Source organism: Olea europaea, chromosome 7, assembly GCF_002742605.1.
Source record: "Olea europaea var. sylvestris chromosome 7, O_europaea_v1, whole genome shotgun sequence".
Lineage (NCBI taxonomy): Eukaryota > Viridiplantae > Streptophyta > Magnoliopsida > Lamiales > Oleaceae > Olea > Olea europaea.
In genome coordinates, this window is record NC_036243.1 from 13636627 (window position 1) to 13656245 (window position 19619).

A 19619-nucleotide genomic window follows, 5' to 3' on the forward strand; every position below is an offset into this window, starting at 1 on the left:
CGCACATTAACCTTCAATTGACGTCCATGCAGTTCAGATTCGTTCATCTGGAGAGCCTCTTGAACAGCTTCCTGCTCAAGAATTCCACATATGCAAATCCCTTGGGCTGCCCAAACTTATCAGTCAAAATAGTCGCACGATTCACTGTTCCGCATGACTGGAAATGCTGTTGAACTTCCTCTGGGGTACATGCATAATCAACCTGAAATCAATGAATCGCAAACTAAATGAAAGATCTATTTCCAAGAAACTGATTTTACACATTTATCTCATACTATTTGATCCAATCAGCATCAGAAGACACTAGTAGTGCATATGTGCAATGCACGTGATAAAGCAAGAACAAAGAAGAAATGACACATCGTTATGCAGTTTTTCTAACCACCATTAGAGGTACTTTATTGGCCAACAGAAATAACTCCTCCGACAGGCTTCATTTTTCTCTTTCTTCCACATTAACACGGACCTCTTATTTCATCCCAGTATGTCAATTCAGAACTAGGCGTTTTGCGTTTACTTAAATTCTAATGCCCCATAGATATGGGCTTATCCTAGCGTGCTACATTTGCAGTATGTAAATGAAGAGTAAGAGATACTGTTTAGTTAAGAGATACTGTTTAGTTGCAAATCTATCATCTCAAGACATTCAAGGAAAACTTCCACAGTTACGATAATAATTTCCTCTTCCTTAGATACAATCCCAATAAGAGGGACGTTGACCTCCTGCCCAGGATTAATTTTATTCTAGAAAACCTCTTAATAATAGTCTCATGCCTATTTAAAATTATTCTAGCAAAACTAAATACAACAGTATTTGAAATTCACGTGTCGCTTTTCACATTCGTCATATCAAAATTATTCATATCAAGGTTTCCAAGTTATCATATAATCTAATGGATACTGATTTGGTTTAAATTTTTATCTACGAAGAGAAATATTATTGCATACTATTTAAGATATAATGTAAATAAATTTCTCCCCTCTCTACTGCTTCAGCTTTATATAAGGTGATTTGAAACTATATCATAGCAGCAAAAGTTCTAACTTCAAGTCTCAATGCCATTCATTAGTGAAAATTCCTTAATACAAGCGAGAAAGAAATTTATATTTCTTTAAAAATAGATATATTTCATAAACAGATCCGGACAGAACCACACCATTTTTACAAAAGGATTCAGAACGATGAAACCACAAAAAATTATAATAAAGGGTTGAAGAGCATTTCTTAAATGGTTATTTTGACACTGATCTGAACACAAAAGGAACAAATAAAATAAGGCTGCATTGAAGTAACGACACCTCACCACATAAGGTTCAATAACAAATCAATCTAAGGCATTGACATCAACCGCCCACCATCAGGAATGGCCCTTGGACAGGATAGGCATGGACCGCATGGCAATGATTAGCCTCTTCAAATGCGCATGGATTTGTACTCTTGTGCATTATGTGGAATTTTACATCATATCATAACTACATAGTTTCAACCACTAACAAAACATTTGGTGTTAAGAAATGCAGAAACTATCTCTGCCCGGGTAGAGATTTTCAAACCTTTTTCAATCACTCGGCGTCCCCATTTAGAATTCGCCTTTTTTTTTTTTTTCATTTTACTTTTCTAATTATTTTGCTTTTTGGCTTTTTTTTTTTTTTTTTTTTTTTTTTTTTTTTTGGATTTTTTCTTTTTCCTTCTCTCAGAATACAGCTTTCTTTTATATTTTTTTACATGGGGACTTGACAATATTTTTCCTCTTATTATTTTTGTCTGTTCCTTTTTCCTTCTTTTTTTTCCCCATTCCATTATTTTTTCCACTCTTTACAACCACGCAGGTATGAATATCCTAGCTAAAAAGCCAGCCGACTTAAAGGCAAAAGAACTCCTTTCACCAACAACACAGGGTTAATTCCAGTGCTATTCAGGTATAAAATAACCCTGCGGTAATAGCCAGACAAGTCAAACACATGACTCCTGAAAAGCATTGAAATCCAACAAAAAATATAATTTGAGCAAAATGCTGGATATGTAACAAAATGGTGAGAAATAAATTAGCATACAGTTTACAAGAATTTAGGATGCATTAATACTGAAATAACAAGAGGACACAGACTAGCAATTCCAAATGCAGGCCCAAAAAAAATTGCAAGTAGGACATTCGATGAGGAGGACGAGGAGGAGGTCGGAAATTAGTATCGACAAAGGTTCAAGGTTCCATTCGGTTGATCGAGGTCACCTTAAATCCTAGATAGGTAATTGACATATTTGAGACATGAGGCGTGAAATGACATTATCACAACGCAATAATATATGTCTCATATGACGTTATAAATATTAAGGTGCAAATTGTTGATATCGGTTGACAATCGGGTAAGAAATTAAATGAACGGTTGAAGAATTAGCCCTATAATATATTTTGGGATCTTATCACAAGTGAAATAGATTGTAAACACGTCAAAATGAGCCAAGGATACTTGATTTGTACCTGCAAAGATAGATATAAAATCAGATTTTTACTACAAGTGAACACCTCATGCTTGGACACCTCATGCTTAGAATATTTGTCATTTTAACACTCAATTTCTTTAACCTTAAGGCATGATCTCGTGTAAGATGGATATAGATATCTTATAAGGCACAAAGAAATCCAAATACAATGGTAGAAAGGTCAAATATTGCAGCAAGAAGCCACCTCCTACTTAGACAGCTCATGCTAGGAGACTTATCACTTTAATATATAATTGCTTCAACCTTAAGGCATCCAACACATCTTCTAAATCATTAGAACTTTATATGGGATAGTCATGCATCTCCTAAGTCACAAATGACTCCATATAAGATAGGAGAAAAGTCAGATTTGGCTGCAAGGAGCCACATCCAATTTGGACACCTCATGCTTGAGGAATACTTGTCTTGTAATCACAAATTCCTTAACCTTTAAGTATCACTCACGACCCAATCCTTAAAACTCCTTAAATAGCTCCTAAATAAGAGATATGACTCTACAAAGATAACCCCAAGTGAAACCAAGTGAACGTGAAAGCAAAGGAAGCAAAAAGGGATAATAAAACAAGAAGCTAGAAATTCTGAACAACTTTGTTAGTTCACAGTTTAGAGGTTTATATCCATTATTTCTTAAGGGGTTTTTATGATTTCTTGAACATCTGAACTTGCTTGTGATTAGGTTGGAGTGTTGTTAATGATTTTATGATGCCTAAATAGGGGTAATTAATTACAAGAATTTGAAAGAAAGTAATTTGGACAGAGAAGAGGATTTGCTAGATTTGAATGGTTTAAACTTTAATTTTAGATAATACTTAAGATATAACTTGTATCTATGTAAATGAATGTAATTATATGAGAGTTATAAGAATAGAAATGGTCTTCTAATAACCAGGAATCTGATTGGTGACATGCTAGCAAAATGGAAATCGAAAACAGTCACAAGAAAAGAAAACTGTCTGATTTGGTGTGGTGAAAAAGGGAAGGTTTTTGAGGCTGAAAACACGTCATTTGTTACAACTTTAGATCATGATTACCTCACATACATGTTATAAAAGTGTGGTAAAAATTTGGGAGTCGTTGGATATAGTTAAGGAAGTGAAAAATGATTAGAAAAATAATTGGACGGTAATAGAAATCTGAAAATAGATTCTGTCCATTTGGGTATATAATGTGATTTCAACATTTATATGTCCATTAATGATCCCTTGAGCCTAGAAAATAGATTCTAAAGAGTACTATGTTAATGACAACAATTAGATGACGTTGACGTTCACAATTGGACTCGAGAGCTAGTGAGACTTATTGGACTAGTTTGTAATGCCATCGATAACTTGAAATAATGATTTCATCTAAATTGTTTTGGCGTGAATGGATATATTTTGAGATTGTGAGTGTTAAGGTTATTAAATGGAAGATTGTCTTTAATATTAGATAGTAATACGTGTGATTTTTCGACGTTGAGCGAAAAAAGAAATTGATATACACTCCGTAGAAGCTTGCACACATAAAAGCAAAAGGTAAGTAAAAATCCATTTCCAACTACGATGTAAGAACCTAGTATTTGTGATATGATAATGTTGAAATATTTACATAACTTTGATAAGAGACTTATAGCACATCATATGATAGTTATGATCGTTGAGTATGAGGTTGCGAAACCTATTGACATCGATTTTCATTAAATACGTCATTCATGAGCATTTTCATATTGAAAATTCTGCATACGAAACATGATTTCAAAGTGAGTTTTCTTTATAAATGTTTTATTGACCACTACTAGGGCGCCGAGGCATGCTTATGTGATATGTTTGACATTGTGGGTGATACTTCCTGGGTGATTGCAAAGGTAGACAGGGGATGAGCGATTTCGTATTAGTCATTTGATTATTGATATTATGCAGAGCTCTATCCGGTGCATAGTAGGTGGGTCAAGGACCCAATGAAATGATTTCGAATCGACTTTGATACATATTAGAATATGATGCTTCTTAATCGTGATGTTTAAAGTAAATGGCGTATATCGTTATTATTCATATTTATGACATGCATGATTTTTGCTTACTAAGCATTAGTTTATGTAGTTCTTGCATTGTAGGTTAGTCTGGAACTACATAGAGAGCACGGCTAGCTGTGAAGCTCTTACGGGATTCCAGACTTCTATGTACATGGATTACGACCTGTAGGGTTATGTTGTGGCATGCTATTTTGAGTTTATGGCCTATTGTGTTGTATATTGGGGATCATGTGTTGTATATCTTTTGACATGGCATGTAAACTTGTTTATAATCTCATAATATATATGTTTGATTATGGCAACATGATTTTGGTTTAGAGACATAGCTTTTGTCGTTTTATCAGGTGAAAAAGAAATCATGTTTCACATACAGAATTTTCAACCATGATCACATGTCGTGCATGCATATGAAAATACTCATGAATGACATATTTAATGAAGATCGCTGTCAATAGATTCCGCAACCTCATACTCAACGATCATAATCATCATATGATGTGTTATAAGCCTCTTATCAAAGTTATGTAAATATTCCAACATTACCATATCACAAATACTAGGTTCTTGCATCGTAGTTGCAAATGGATTTTTACTTACCTTTCGCCTTTGTGTGTGCAAACTCCTACGGAGTGTATATCAGTTTCCTTTTTCACTCAACGTCAAAAAATCACATGTATTATCATCTAATATTAAAGACAATCCTCCATTTAATAACCTTAACACACATAATCCCCAAATACGTCCATTCATGCCAAAACAATTTAGACAAAATAATAATACCCGCATCTGAATTTTCGGGTCTAATTATCAAAATTTAAAATTTAGGGGCTCATTTGGGGGTTAATCCACCTTCTAAGACCTTGTAGCAAACTTACCATAAGTGCTAAATCCCACATGTTTTTTATAAAATTCTTTGTCAAACAATTACATAGAAAATTCTTGATTATGCTTGATTGATTGGTCAAACATAAGGTAAAATCCTTGATTTATGCTTGATTGGCCAAACATAAGGTAAAATTCTTGATTTGTGCTTGATTGATTGACCAAACATAAGGTAAAATTCATGATTTATGCTTGATTGACCAAACAAAAGGTAATGTGTAGTGTGAATGCATAAATGTAGGAATGATGAAGAGACTCTTGCTCATTTTATAAATTTCATGGGACAAATTTCACCATTATGAAATTTTCCTTAAAGATGCATGTCTAATTTTCTCCTATTTAAACCCCTCATTCACATTCACATGCTACCACTTACTAGTATATTTTTTTAGTCCAAATAGTATACACATACACATTCAGAAGCCGAGGTGGAAATTGTATAGGGATCAAGTTTCTATTATTCTTTCATTCAAATTTCACTGTAAATACGCTGCCTATGTTGAATTATTGTTATGTTATGAATTTCAAGAAAATTATTATGGGTCCCATATTCCATGATATGATTATGATTATGTTAAGGAAACCGGAGTTAGCAGCGCTACACATAAGAATTCTTACCACCTATGTTCGGTAAATTATTATGTCTCCATTATGCTGATTATGATTATTATGCTCTTTTAAGTTATACACAATAATAATTCATGACGTATTTATTGAGATTTTATAAATCTCACCCTATGATAATTCCCCATTTCATGCAATTGATGGTTCGAGGCAGTTAACATGGAGATGGCAATGAGGCTAGGATTAATAAATTGTGTTTAAAACACAACTTTGAATTTCAAATTTAATTGTTATGTTAGAATTATTTTCTTTCCTTCATTTTTCGCAGCTACATGATAAAACCAAAATTTATTTACTCATTGAAGAAAAAATAAAAATTATTTCATGTTCTTACTTTAGTTCTTATGAAAGAATTAAATTTTATTTAGTGACTCTCGAATAATCAAAGATTCGGGCAGTCACAAAATCATTATTGCAAGTTACCGATGGCATTACAAACTAATCTCGTAAGTCTCACTATTTTTCGAGTCCAATTATGGACGTCAACATCATCCAATTGTTGTCATTAACTTAGTACTTCTTAGAATCTATTTTCTAGGCCCAAGAGTTTATTAATGGATATATAAATGTTGAAATCACATTAAATATCCAAATGGACAGAATCTGTTTTCTAGGTTTCCATCACCGTCCACTCATTTTTCGACTTCTTTTTCATGCCCTTACCTACATTTAACGGCTCCCAAACTTTTACCACACACCTATAACATGTATGAGAAGATAATCAGGTCATAAGGTTGTGGCAAATAAAGTGTTTTGAGCTTCAAAAACAGTCAATTTTCCACTACACAAAATCAAACAGTTTTTCCCTTTGACTGTTTTCAATTTCCATTTTATTAGTATGATACCAATAAAATTCTAGGCCATTAAAAATCATTTCTACACTTCATACTTATATATAAAAATGTTCATATTAATAGATATAAGTTACACACTAAGTATCATCCCAAAATCAAGGTATAAACTACTCAAATCCAGCAACCTACATCTCTGCCCAGGTTGTTTTCCCTCAAGTTCTTGTAATTAATTACCCCTATTTAGGCATCATAAAATCATTAACAACACTCCAACCTAATCACAAGCAAGTTCAGATGTTCAAGAAATCATAAACCCCTTAAAAAATAATGAATACAAATCTCAAAACTGTGAAGTAACAAAGCTGTCCAGAATTTTCAGCTTCTTGTTTTCTTATCCCTTTTTGCTTCCTTTGCTTTCACGAAGACTTGGGGTCACTTGGGGTTATCTTTGCAGAGTCATATCTCTTATTTAGGAGCTATTTAAGGAGTTTTTAGGATTGGGGTTGTGAGTGATACTTACAGGTGAAGGAATTTGTGATTACAAGATAAGTATTCACCAAGCATGAGGTGTCTAAGCAGGATGTGGCTCATTGCAGCCAAATCTGACATTTCTCCTATCTTATATGGAGTCATTTGTGACTTAGGAGATGCATGTCTATCCCATATAAAGTTCTAAGGATTTAGAAGACGTGATGGATGCCTTAAGGTTGAACAATTATATATTAAATTGATAAATCTCCTAGCATGAGCTGTCTAAGTAGGAGGTGGCTTCTTGCTACAATATTTGACCTCTCCCTTGCACCATATGGAGTCATATGTGACTTAGAAGAGTTATATCTATCTTGTGTAAAGTGACAAGGACTTATAAAACATGTTGGAGGCTTAAGGTTGAAGGAATTAGAGATTAAAATGACAAGTCGTCACATGTTAAGTAAGTGTTGTTTCCTTTGATTAAATTCTGATTTCCTACTTATCCTTTAGGGTTTTTATGAAATTTAGGGATAATATACCAAATATAAGAAGTCTTAAAGGAGTGATAGACGTGAATAATGCTTAAGAGTGAATGAATTGACCATTACAAAGACAAATAAATAGGCATGACGTGTGCTACGTATCAAAGTGTTCCTTATAGCAAAATCTGATTTTACATCTATCTTTGTAGGTATAAATCAATTGTCATTGGCATATTTTGATGTGTTTACAATCTATTTCACTTTTCTTAAGATCCCAATGTATTTTGCAGAGTTAATTCCTCAACCATTCATTTAATTTCTTACCCGATTGTCAACCGATATCAACAATTCACACCTCAATATTTATAACGTCATATGAGACATATATTATTGCGTTGTGATCATGTCACTTCATGCCTCATGTTCAAAATATTTCAATTACGAACTAGGGTTTAAGGTGACCTCGATCAATCGAATGAAAGCTTGAACCTTTGTCGATACTAATTTCTGACCTTCTCGATTTTTCATTGCTTACCAAACCAATTTTCAACATTTAGTTAACCTAATTTTCTATCATAGCTCAATATAAAATTCACCACCTAGGTCGAGGAGTCGAAGGTTATCACCATGTAAAGATTTTAAAGCCTCGATGATCGAATACGCCGTTTTAAGAGAAAGCAATTAGGAAATCGATGCAAATGACAATGTAATTAGCATGAAAATGCATGAATCATATTGGCCATTTGATTATTAATATTGATATTATGCAGAGCTCTATCGGGTGCATAGTAGGTGGGTCAAGGGCCCAATGAAATGAAATGAAATGTTTTAAATGAAAAGATTTCGATTCAACTTTGATGAATATTGGAATATAATGCTTCCTTATCGTAATGTTTAAAGTAAATGGCATAGTAGCATATATCGTTATCATTCATGTTCATGACATGCATGATTTTTGCTTACTAAGCATTAGTTTATGTAGTTCTTGCATTGTAGGTGAGCCTGGAACTACATAGAGAACACGGCTAGCTGTGGAGCTCTTATGGGATTCCAGAATTCGATGTACATGAATGACGACCTGTAGGGTTATTTTGTAGGCTGCTATTTTGCGCTTATGGCCTATTTTGTTGTATGTTGGGGATCCTGTGTTGTATATCTTTTGACATGGCATGTAGACATGTTTATAACCTCAGAATATATATGTTTGATTATGGTGATATAATTTTGGTTTAGAGATATAACTTATGTCATTTTATCAGGTAAAAAAAAAATGTGTGAAATTCCATGCCTAGGTTGAGTCATCAATTTCATTTCCACACAGGTTAATAGATAGTTATATATGAAAGGGGGTGTGACAAAGAGTCTTTATCAGAGCATGTAACCCTTGATCCTTACATTGCCAACATAAATGGATCGTGAATCAACCTCCTCCTTGTTTGCCTGTGAAGCAGCAGCACCAGAAGGATCTGCAAAAGATCAAAATAAATAAAATTTAGAATCAACAAATTGTGAAGGAGAATGAACAAAGATATCAAAAAGAGCGACTAAATCATTTACAGCCTACATAAAATAATTGCCCTTATACCCTATCTTTTCCTTTTAACTTTTCCCATAAAAGAATTCAACTTTTGAAGTACCTGATTTCTAATTCTTATGTTGTCCACGACTGTTAATTGTAGCCATGCATTGCTACTTATCCTATATTACGTCCTTTTATGGCTGCTTTGTTGTGAGTTCCTTTCAATAGCCTCCCATCTCTCCCTGATACATACACATACACGCATGTACAGTCATAGAGGGAGAGACCAGCATTTCCGGTTTCACTTTTGAATGGCTTTTGATAAGAAAATTATATGAAAGCTTTCCACGTGAGAAATGATAAGAAAGTTGGTAAATGTACAGTGCTTAAAAAGTTATTTTTTTCTTTAAACTTTGTAGGTGGGAATTGATCAGCTTTGTTATGCCAGCCATACATCTCCCTAAATTTTAAATGATGAGTTTTCAAGCTACCAGCTTTGTTATGCTAAGAACAAATCTCACAATCATTCGAAGTGGCCAAAATAGACGGTTCAAGTATGAATAGTATGCACATCTAGTTACTATTTTATGGATAAAAAGTTCTGAACCAAAACTCGAGCAAGAGAACCCGATTTTTTTCAATTTCCTCAGAATAGATCATGAGATAAGCGAGTATTTGACTTCCAGGTTCCAACTACATGTTATTTTGATACACTTATTTAACAACAATAGCATCTCAAGGGCTTACAGAAATAATAATAACAGATTTTATATACGCCTTCATTTACAGGAAAAACAGGTTTGTGCATATATATTGTGGTCGAGTAAAACAGATAAAGAGATCCAACATCCATATTGACAAAGTCATACACGCTTGCAGTTGATTTATTTCTAAATTAAGAAAAAAGAAAAATGTATTTGCAAGTGTATAAAGCATCTCCTTTTCAACTTTCGCCTGCATTTCGCGAAGAGCTGCAGCTTCCTCTTCCATTTCCTTCAATCGCTTCTTCATCTCATACAGTTCCTACAATTTCCAACATTCACTCATGACCTATTAATAAAGTTCAAAGGCAAACACCCACACACACACACATACATACACTCATCTAGTTCCTACAAATTCCCACATCCACTAGGAACATGGACACAATTAATCAGATTCAATAAGTACCCCACCAACACAAACAGATATACTCATATAATTGCTACAAATTCCCAAATCCATTCAGACGCAAATGATTAAAAAGCTCGAGAGGGCGGGCACACACACAAAACAGATAGTACCTTGACGGCGTCGTCATCAGCGGTGGTCATCTCGACATCAGCATTGTGAGGGTCGACATCTTCGCCTTCATCAGGTATTTCTCCCCCGTACAACACATGCTCATCTTCCTCCATCTCTCTCTACTCGTAACTCTTGCAGAAAATCGGTTCGGTTGTGTCACTCGTTTGTATAACCAGTGCATTTTTGGGTCGGATAGGTGAATGGTTTGTGAACCGGATGGGTGGTTCGGATTTTAATATTATTTAAAATGAATGAAAAATAGAAATAGAAATTTTAACAATAAGTTAATACAATAAAAAGTTAATAGATTTTCGAGGGCTGATTCACAACAAAATTGATGGTTGACGATTCAAATGATTAGAGCTCAATTTATAAAATGAAACGAGAACTTCGACAAAATTAGGTAAATAAATTCTATAAAATAATAGATGGTTTGAACATCTCTAATAGTGGTGTAAAATTGTTAATTATATTGACCTCGAAAATTGGACTTTCCACGTGGCCAATCGAGAGCTACTCCACGTATTTCTCCGTGCGCACAATCAACGCACGGTCAGATGCACACAGTCGGGACCAGCAGGGGTGGTGACGATCGTATACACTCCGACGGTCAAGTCAGGTTCAGGTGGTCGGAACAGTGCCCAGGGGTTGTGCAAAATAATAAAGGCGAGGAGAGAATATATATACTTGCTATGGAGTGCTATGTCATAAAAGTTTCATTACCTTTGCCTCTTGTTAACCCTTGGGTATTTATAGGTAGGATAAATCGTTGGATGTGGGGCACGTGTATACATCTGACGGTATGAGGTGTCTGCTCATATGTGTCAATCAGCCGCGTCTGTAGAGTGGGTCGGTAATTTCTTCTCCCGAGTTGAGTTGACATAAAGTTGATAAGTCACATCAACTAGACTCATGGAGACGTCAAATCAATTTAAACCTTAGGGGCAGAAAGGATCTTGGCAGAGATCTCCTTCTGAAATTGGCGACGAATCTTCTAACAGAGGTTTCCGGAGTGCACTTCGCCTCGGTCTCAGGGGCGAGGGCACTTCGGTCAGTTCAGCAGGATCACCTATGTCTCGCAGTGTGATAGCAGGTCGCTGACATTGGGGAGATCACTTCGGAACCACTTCAGGTAGGTGTCTTGCAGATCAGAGTGTGTGGTGGTGGACATTTCGAGGTGGTTCAAATAGGGACGTAACAAATTGGGTATACATTAACATACTCTAAATTACTTTTGTATCTTAATTTACATCCCGATAAATCTAACCCCAAATTGTGCTTCAAGGGAAAGATGTAAATTACTTTTTGCCTCTTGTGAATATATATATATATATCTTTTGTTATATTTGCTGTCGGAAAATATAATTTGCATCTCTTCATTTGATAGATTTTCGGTCAGTTTGAAGATCTAAATCTCTACTTTACATCATCATTGGAGATCCTCTTAGGATTGATTTATAATAAAATTGGCACGATTTTATGGTCTAAATCCAATTGCCAAGTTAGTAAATAAATTGTATCGAGCTCATTATGCTTCCTTGAGTAAACTAATGAATATTTTAATGAGCAAATAGTAAATATAAGTAAAGTTCAGTGAGCACTCAAATTAACTTGGACATTACTCCATTCAAAATGGAGCCATCCTACAAGATTACATGGGATTGGTAAATGACAAATATTTGGAGTTCCCTTGAGTGATAAGCGGAAACAAAAGAAGGTCGTTTGCTGGGATCGAAGATAAATTATGGAATAAAGTCATGGGATGGAAGAGATGGCTGTTTTCAGCAGGTTTCCTCGGGTCATTGCCCACTTGTGTTACGAGTATGTTCAAACTGCCACTAAGACTTGAAATCTATCATTTGGCGCCCGGTTCCAGTGGGTTCGATAATGTTGTGGAAAATGTGCAGGCCCAAGGGGGGAAAACGAGCTCGGGGAGTTGGAGATTACTTGTTAATCGGAAACTACGTTGCATTGCAGCTTGTGATTTAAAAAATAAATATTGACGAGACATTGCTTTTTAGCCACCTCTGATTTGCCCGGTTCCTCCTCCTTATTGAATAACATCTTGTGGGATTGGGGATGGAACTAGTTGGAGAGTTGGCATTGGGACATATTAGAGCCTTTTTGACAATCATTATTGTTTAAAAAAAAAAAAAAAGAGTTTTAAATGGTGAATTTTAGGAGAATGTATGATCAAGTAATGTTATTTAGCTCCACTGGAATTACAACCCCTGTCATTATTCTACAAAGTAAGGAAACATTTTTAGTATACATATAAAATATTTTATTGTATGAATTTGAGGTCGGAAATGATCATGTAGCAAATCATAAAAGAAATTAATGATTGTCAAACAGACACTTAATATCTTTGGAGATCCATGGCTGCATCTCTCTTCAAATTTCAATGCCAACACTTCCCAGTCTGGCTAAAAGGAAAATCCCAATTGCTTTGGTGTGCCTAAGGTGCGGAATTGACGAGTTCAACATGCACATTTTCTTCTATTGATCGTCAGGTAATCGAGTTTCGAAAGCTTAAGGGGGTTGTGGGAGGTGGTAAAACGAGGAGTGGAAGCTTATTTTAGTTCCTTATCAATCGTGAATAAGAAATAACTTGTCATGTGTAAAGATCAAACTAATGGAAATCATTGATCTATAACTGATAAAAGATTTTTGTTCCTAATAAAAATAGGAAGGTGATACTGGGAAACATATTATATTGATACTTTATATTTACATTTTCGTAGTTTGCTTTAGCAAAAAGAAAATAATTATAATATATGGAGCGACTTTACATGAATGGGTGGCGCTTTCTTTTCCTCATCTCTTCTAACAATAGGGGTGCATCTTCCCACTGTCTCTGCGAATTCTTAGGGTTTTTTTCCGAACAGATTTAGAATTCAACCTAATATTCTATAGAATGTATAACTTTGCGATTTCTTCGGATTTTTTGTGAACTCACCTTATTTGGCGAATCATTACATTGACTACTTGCCCACATGCGTTATTGAATGGCAACATTGAAATGGTTGTTGATGGTGTTACGGTTACATTTTTTTAGGGAAATTTTGCTACTTGTACATAAAAAAAAAAAAAAATAAAAGCATACATAATGAATGGCATAATATCATGTGAAAGAAAAAATCGAATGAAAAAAAATTGATTGTACCTTGCACTAACAAATGGTAAAGTGTCAAGTTTAAATCCATTATGTAAATCTTGATATACATGCAAAAAAATCCTTTACCATTTATTTTGCTTGAAAGAGAGCATCCAAAAGAATATGCAAGTCCACCATCAAGCTTCAATTTAACATCTTGAGAGACGCAATATAGTTTTTACAATCCACACCCCTTTTTCAAGAATCAACTTTCATGACAACCAATTTTCTAATGAAGCCCTCCAATAGTGGGCCCCACCAGGTGTCCAAAATGGACACCCTTACGTGCCTCCTATGTACCCCAAGAATAACACTTTTCTTATTTGACCATATACACCGTGTGCAGAGTAATTCTCTCCACGTTGTTCCACTTGCAATCGCCTGAAGGGTAACAATTATATCGAGTACAACTCCCTAACTCCATAACACAACTAATAGATGAGTTACATACAGATTGAGTTCAAAGAATTTCAAATTTTATTTGCCTTAATATTGCAAAATCATCAGCCCAGTGTATTGGTTTACAATAGTACGAGAAGCCAGGAATGGGCCTATAGTAATACGTTGTTGTTCCTAATAGCAGTGCCTCTCAAAATTCAGTTAACTGAAAGGCTCCAAAGTCGATAGAAAACAGATAGCTCAAGTCACGGGACATATAAAATAGCAAGATCGCTCATTACGGGTTCAATGTTATATTACCAAAAAGAGCACTATCAGTGTTCCACATGCAAGTTTATCACTCAAGAGTTTACATAGCATAGCTTGCCGGCTGCAGGCCAGTCATTTTAGAAAAGTCACCCCTTTTAACAGGAAAACATTCAAATTAATAAACAAACAACAATTTCTCAAACTCCCATCAACATTTTCACATGCCACATTCAATTTTTAACTCGAAGAAAAGAAACTCGAGTGACTAATTCCAAACTTAAATAGGAGGGTGAGGATGACAAATATTTTCAACACTAGCAATATATGTATGGAAGGCAAATGGTTAACGGCTGGGGCAATAAGATGATTAACAGCAATCGAATAAAGCCAGGCATATTAACTAACTACCACTTCAATAACGCCACCCAATAACACAACCATACGGACAACGTCAATGAAACAAAATCTCAGAATCTGTGAAAGCAGCAAACAGATTTTGGGGGTGGGGGTGGGGAAGGGGGGGGGGGGAAAGAGGTGTGTTTTTATTTTCTAATTTAGTTTAACTTATTTTAATGTAGTAAAAGGAAAGTTACTATTTTACACTTCTAAAAATATTAAAAATATTGTCAAAATCAAATTTCTTAATCAACTAACAGATATTTGGATGAAAACCGTTCAAAAGAACCCCCGTCACAACATTTCAAAAGGTTTGAAGTGACGGTTGCAACAAATTAAAGGATTCAGAAAGGTCTGCCAATGTTTAAAAGGCTTGGGGCCTCTACTGCAATTATCCCAAAAAAAAAAAACTATTAAATTAACCAACAAGGAGGGCACACTAAGAGTGTGTTTGATTGGCATGGAAAATATCACATAGAAAAGAAAATATTTTCCATCTTTTGTGGAAAATAAAAATCATATCTACCCAAGGAAAATGTTTTCCTTAAAAACAAGGAAAATTAGGCATATTTTCAAAAGTTGGAAAATATTTTCCATAAAAAAAAATAGCAATCAAACACTCTAAGTAGGAATTTGAATGGAAAACTGATATTTTCCATGAAAAATAAATGTAATCATTCACACCCTAAGTCTTCGTTCCGCATACCTCGAGACAGCAAAAGACGAACACGACCTGGAGTCAAAACTCCCTGCTTCATTGGGAAACCTTGTTTGTCACACCCTCCCATAATCTTGAACACATAGCCCTTGAACTCCTACACATAATTTGGTTATATGCATGTCAACGTAATATCGTCAACATAATCATTGGGTTTTAAAGCAGCACTAGAAGTCTAGAACAATACAAGTAAAACTTCATTTGTTTACTGGAGTCATACCTCACCCAAAGCATCTCCACTTACTTCTTGAGAGATCCTCTTGTCCCAGAACACCCGGCTGTAAATAGCATTAATAAAAGACTGATTAAAACCTGTCCTGTGCACTTACTACATAGCATATGCTAGTGATATACAGTCTAGAACTGACTAATATTTCACTAAATTGTTATTTGGCAGAGTAATTAATGGCCAAATGTTTTTACATGTGGAATAGCGATCAATTTAGCAGATAATGCAACTTGATATAACCTAGCAAGGAATAGCATTCACGAGTTACATCTCAGACTCAGTCTATAGGCCATCCAGAAAACTAAGCCCCCGTTTGATTCCCATTCTTTGGTCACAAAAATGAAAAATATGACTGTTATCCATCACATCAAATCACCATATTTGACTTTCTATCTCTTGTATGAACACCGTAACGACTATATTTTTCATTCTCATTCTTACAAAAATGAGTACCAAAAAGGACCTAAATAGCATTGTGAGTACTAAGCAGTGTTGTCTATAGCCACCCAAGAAACTAAGTACAGCCTAACAAAACTACAAATACCACCACAAATGTTATGTATTTCAATTTGTATGGGTTCAAACAAACAATATGAACTGAAAAGTTCACATGAACAATAACACAAAAGAATGTGTTGAAAAAACACAAGATAGAAGGATCTAAATCAAAAGGTTTAGTAATGAGCTGCACGTACAGTTTACTTTAGACTTGATGCAACCCCTGTAATTATAGAATTTCCCATCATACTCGAACTAAAACTATATTATCTCGATTGACATCATTCATTATTAAAAGATGCTTCAATAATGCATTTGTCTATATCTCTGTTTCACCTAATAGAATAATATAAAACCAAACCTCCAATATTAACATTTTTATATACACAGTCAAACCATAATGTTAGTAACAATATCTAAAACATTGAAATGTAATAGAATGGAATTTCACTTCAAAGTATTAAAATTCAAATTAAATTACGTTAAAACAGAAGAAAAGAAAAACCTGGTACTAAAATAATCGCCATGAAACAAATAAGGAAATTACTTGAAGCTTAACTTTAAAAGAGAGGCAGCAGTAATAAAAAGGGAAAATATACAGTTTCTGGTCATCGTCAATCTCAAGCTTCTTCTGGCACCCGGTCGTCGGATTTGCGATGTTGAACTAAACCAAAAACAGAAAAAATATCAGAAATCATCAGAAGCGTAGATTCTGCAAAAATTGAATTTTATGACTGCGTGCGTATGTGCAGTTCAGAGAAATACCTTCATCTTGCAAGGTACAAGGAGGTAGCCGCGAAGATGTGAGAGAAAATACTGTAAAAGCACTCAACCTCTCTTTCGCAACTAGGGTTTTGATAGTTGCTTTAGACGGTATATATAGTGTTGCGGCGGCCGGCCCGTTTAGGTTTTTGTCTCAAGTTTAAAAGTAGGGAAAATTTGGTAAGTGAGAGATTAAGGGCTGTCTGGTAGAAATTCTCTCAAAATTATTATCGAAAATTTTATCGTTGTAAAGGTCTGCTGCACAAACTTCAGCCGTAATAATTGACAACAAGTACTGACAGCCATCATTTCATTATTTCAATTGTCAAAAATGCACTCATTTAATCATATTTAATGCATTTATTGAGGGACACTCTCGTCTTTTTATCAAATAATTTAATTGAATGGTACGAAGGCAGTGAAAAAATGCTGCTGCAGTGGGGCCCCTTTTCCTGTATAACATTCAGAATTATAATGAAAATTTTGGGATAATCTCTACCAGACAGCCCCTAAGTATGACATATTTCAAAATTAAGAAAATAACAAATTTCAAATTTCAAAAATCAAATTTTTATTAAAATTTATTTATTATTAAATTAATTAATTAATTATTTTATAAATTAAATATATTTAAGTCACATATCTATACAATTTGATCACAAATTAACAATTTAATTAATAACTTATTATTTTTTGGTCACAAATAAAAAAATTCATGTCACAAATTATTTTACGATTACAATTCAAAAAATTTGTAAGCCACAGTTTGTTTATCGGTCACAAATAAAAAAATTAATTAGTCACAAATTAATTTTTAATCACAACTTATCAAATTATTGGTCACAACTTGCTTTTCGATCACAAATCAAAAAATTTAAGGTTACAAATTCTGTTTATGGTCACAATTCAAAAATTTTGTAAGTCACGATTTGTTTGTCGCGGATAAAAAATTTATACGTTACAAGTTATTTACAAGTCACAGATCACAACTATTATAGGTCACGAATTATTATTATTTTAGGTCACACACTATTTTTTGTCACAATTTATCTTTTTGGTGGTCACATATTGTTTATTAATCACGGGTTAATCAATTTAATAATTACAATTAATCAAATAATCTGTGACCACCACCAAACCTTCACTTATCAAATTAATTAATTCTAAGTCACAAATTGAAAATTCTATAGGTCACAAATTATTTGTCGGTCACGGACCAAAAATTTCTTAGGTCACAATTCGTTAGTCGATCACAAAATCAAAATTTTTATTAGTCACAGCTCATTTGTCGATCACAAATCAAAAATTTCATAAGTCACAATTAATTGATCAGTCACAAAAATAAATTTTTTATTGATCACAACTCATTTATCGGTCACAAATCAAAAATTTCATAACTCACAATTCATTAATTAGTCACAAAAACAAAATTTATTGGTCACAATTAATTTTACAGTCACAACTTAATAAATTATGGGTTACAATTACATTTTTTAAAGTCACATATTATTTGTTGGACACCAATTAACCAATTTATTGGTCACAAACACCCCACGTCCCATCCGACCACCACACCCCGACCACCACCACCGTCATCTCACCACCAGACTGCAAAACCACCACCACATCAACGCATAGTCACCGTCACAATAACCACACCGCCACCACACACCAAACTCTGAAAACCAACAACCACCGCTGCCGCCAAAAACCACCACGCCGCCGCTACCAAAGACAACCAAATAACTGTAACTAACATTTGTGACCACCACTTCCACAACCATCATCGACGAACCACCACTGTCACCAATGTCGTCACCAAAACATCCACCGTCTGTTGCTACTTACTAGAACCATAAACCATCCATAAACCACCGCACACTGCCACATCCACCACCGACCAACACCGAAAAAATCATATCCATACCCTAAATCAGAGCAGCGCACCAACGGCGACAAGCACCACCACTACCTCGACGAACCACCACCCGCACTTCGCCATCTCCGCCACCATCACCACTACTCCAATGAACCACAACCACCACACACAATCGGCGCCCGTACACAGAAGTCACACAAATTAGCACCAATACATCATAGATCTGCCACCTCCACCACCTGTGCCAACGACCATCGTCACCACTGCAACCACACCAGCCTCCCTAAAACCACCAAAAACATAGAAATCTTGCAACAATCTATCCGGTCCCCATGCTGCTACCGTGCCCAGCAACGCTCCGGTCCGATCTCACAGCGCCAGAGGCCCTCTTTCGACAGAGCTCCTCCTTCAGCGGCACGGCAGATCGACGACGATTTCATAGTAGTGGCGCTCAGATGATGCTGTGATGATTCCCAGTAGCCGTGGCGGTGCCGGTACTGGTAGAAAATAATAAAGTTCAGAGAGAGACAGTGGAGAGAAGAAAGACAAAGTCGGTGCCTTTTGGGAGGAGAGAGAGTGTGGAGAGAAGAAAGGGAATAAGAATGAAATCCGGTGGAGATTAATGTGTATATAATTGAGTATATTAGTAAAATATTTATTTTATAAAATATTGATTAAAATAATATTTCTGATTATTGAAATATGAAACTTTGAATCTGATTTTAGAAGGTTGAATAGTTAAAGTATGGTTTTATGTAATTT

At 34.9% G+C, this 19619-nt stretch overlaps 1 protein-coding gene and 1 pseudogene across 1 annotated transcript; both read right to left on the reverse strand.

The window, feature by feature from the left end:
- LOC111397068 overlaps positions 1–10780 on the reverse strand; it is a 12068-nt pseudogene extending 1288 nt beyond the window's left edge.
- Positions 10781–15430: 4650 nt separating this feature from the next.
- LOC111397069 (40S ribosomal protein S6-like) lies at positions 15431–17129 on the reverse strand. Its single transcript, XM_023023777.1, has 4 exons — positions 16982–17129; positions 16816–16880; positions 15710–15767; positions 15431–15586 (listed from the first exon to the last, which is right to left on the reverse strand). The coding sequence occupies exons 1-4, from the start codon at positions 16985–16987 to the stop codon at positions 15446–15448; spliced, it is 270 nt and encodes an 89-aa protein (XP_022879545.1). The 5' UTR covers positions 16988–17129; the 3' UTR covers positions 15431–15445.
- Positions 17130–19619: the final 2490 nt, after the last annotated feature.

Excerpts from the sequence above, each read along its gene's own strand:
- LOC111397069 (XM_023023777.1), bottom strand. Across the intron at positions 15,768-16,815 it reads ATTGACGATGACCAGAAACT|CCGGGTGTTCTGGGACAAGA; the intron begins GTATATTTTCCC and ends TGCTATTTACAG. Across the intron at positions 15,587-15,709 it reads GTGGAGATGCTTTGGGTGAG|GAGTTCAAGGGCTATGTGTT; the intron begins GTATGACTCCAG and ends AATTATGTGTAG.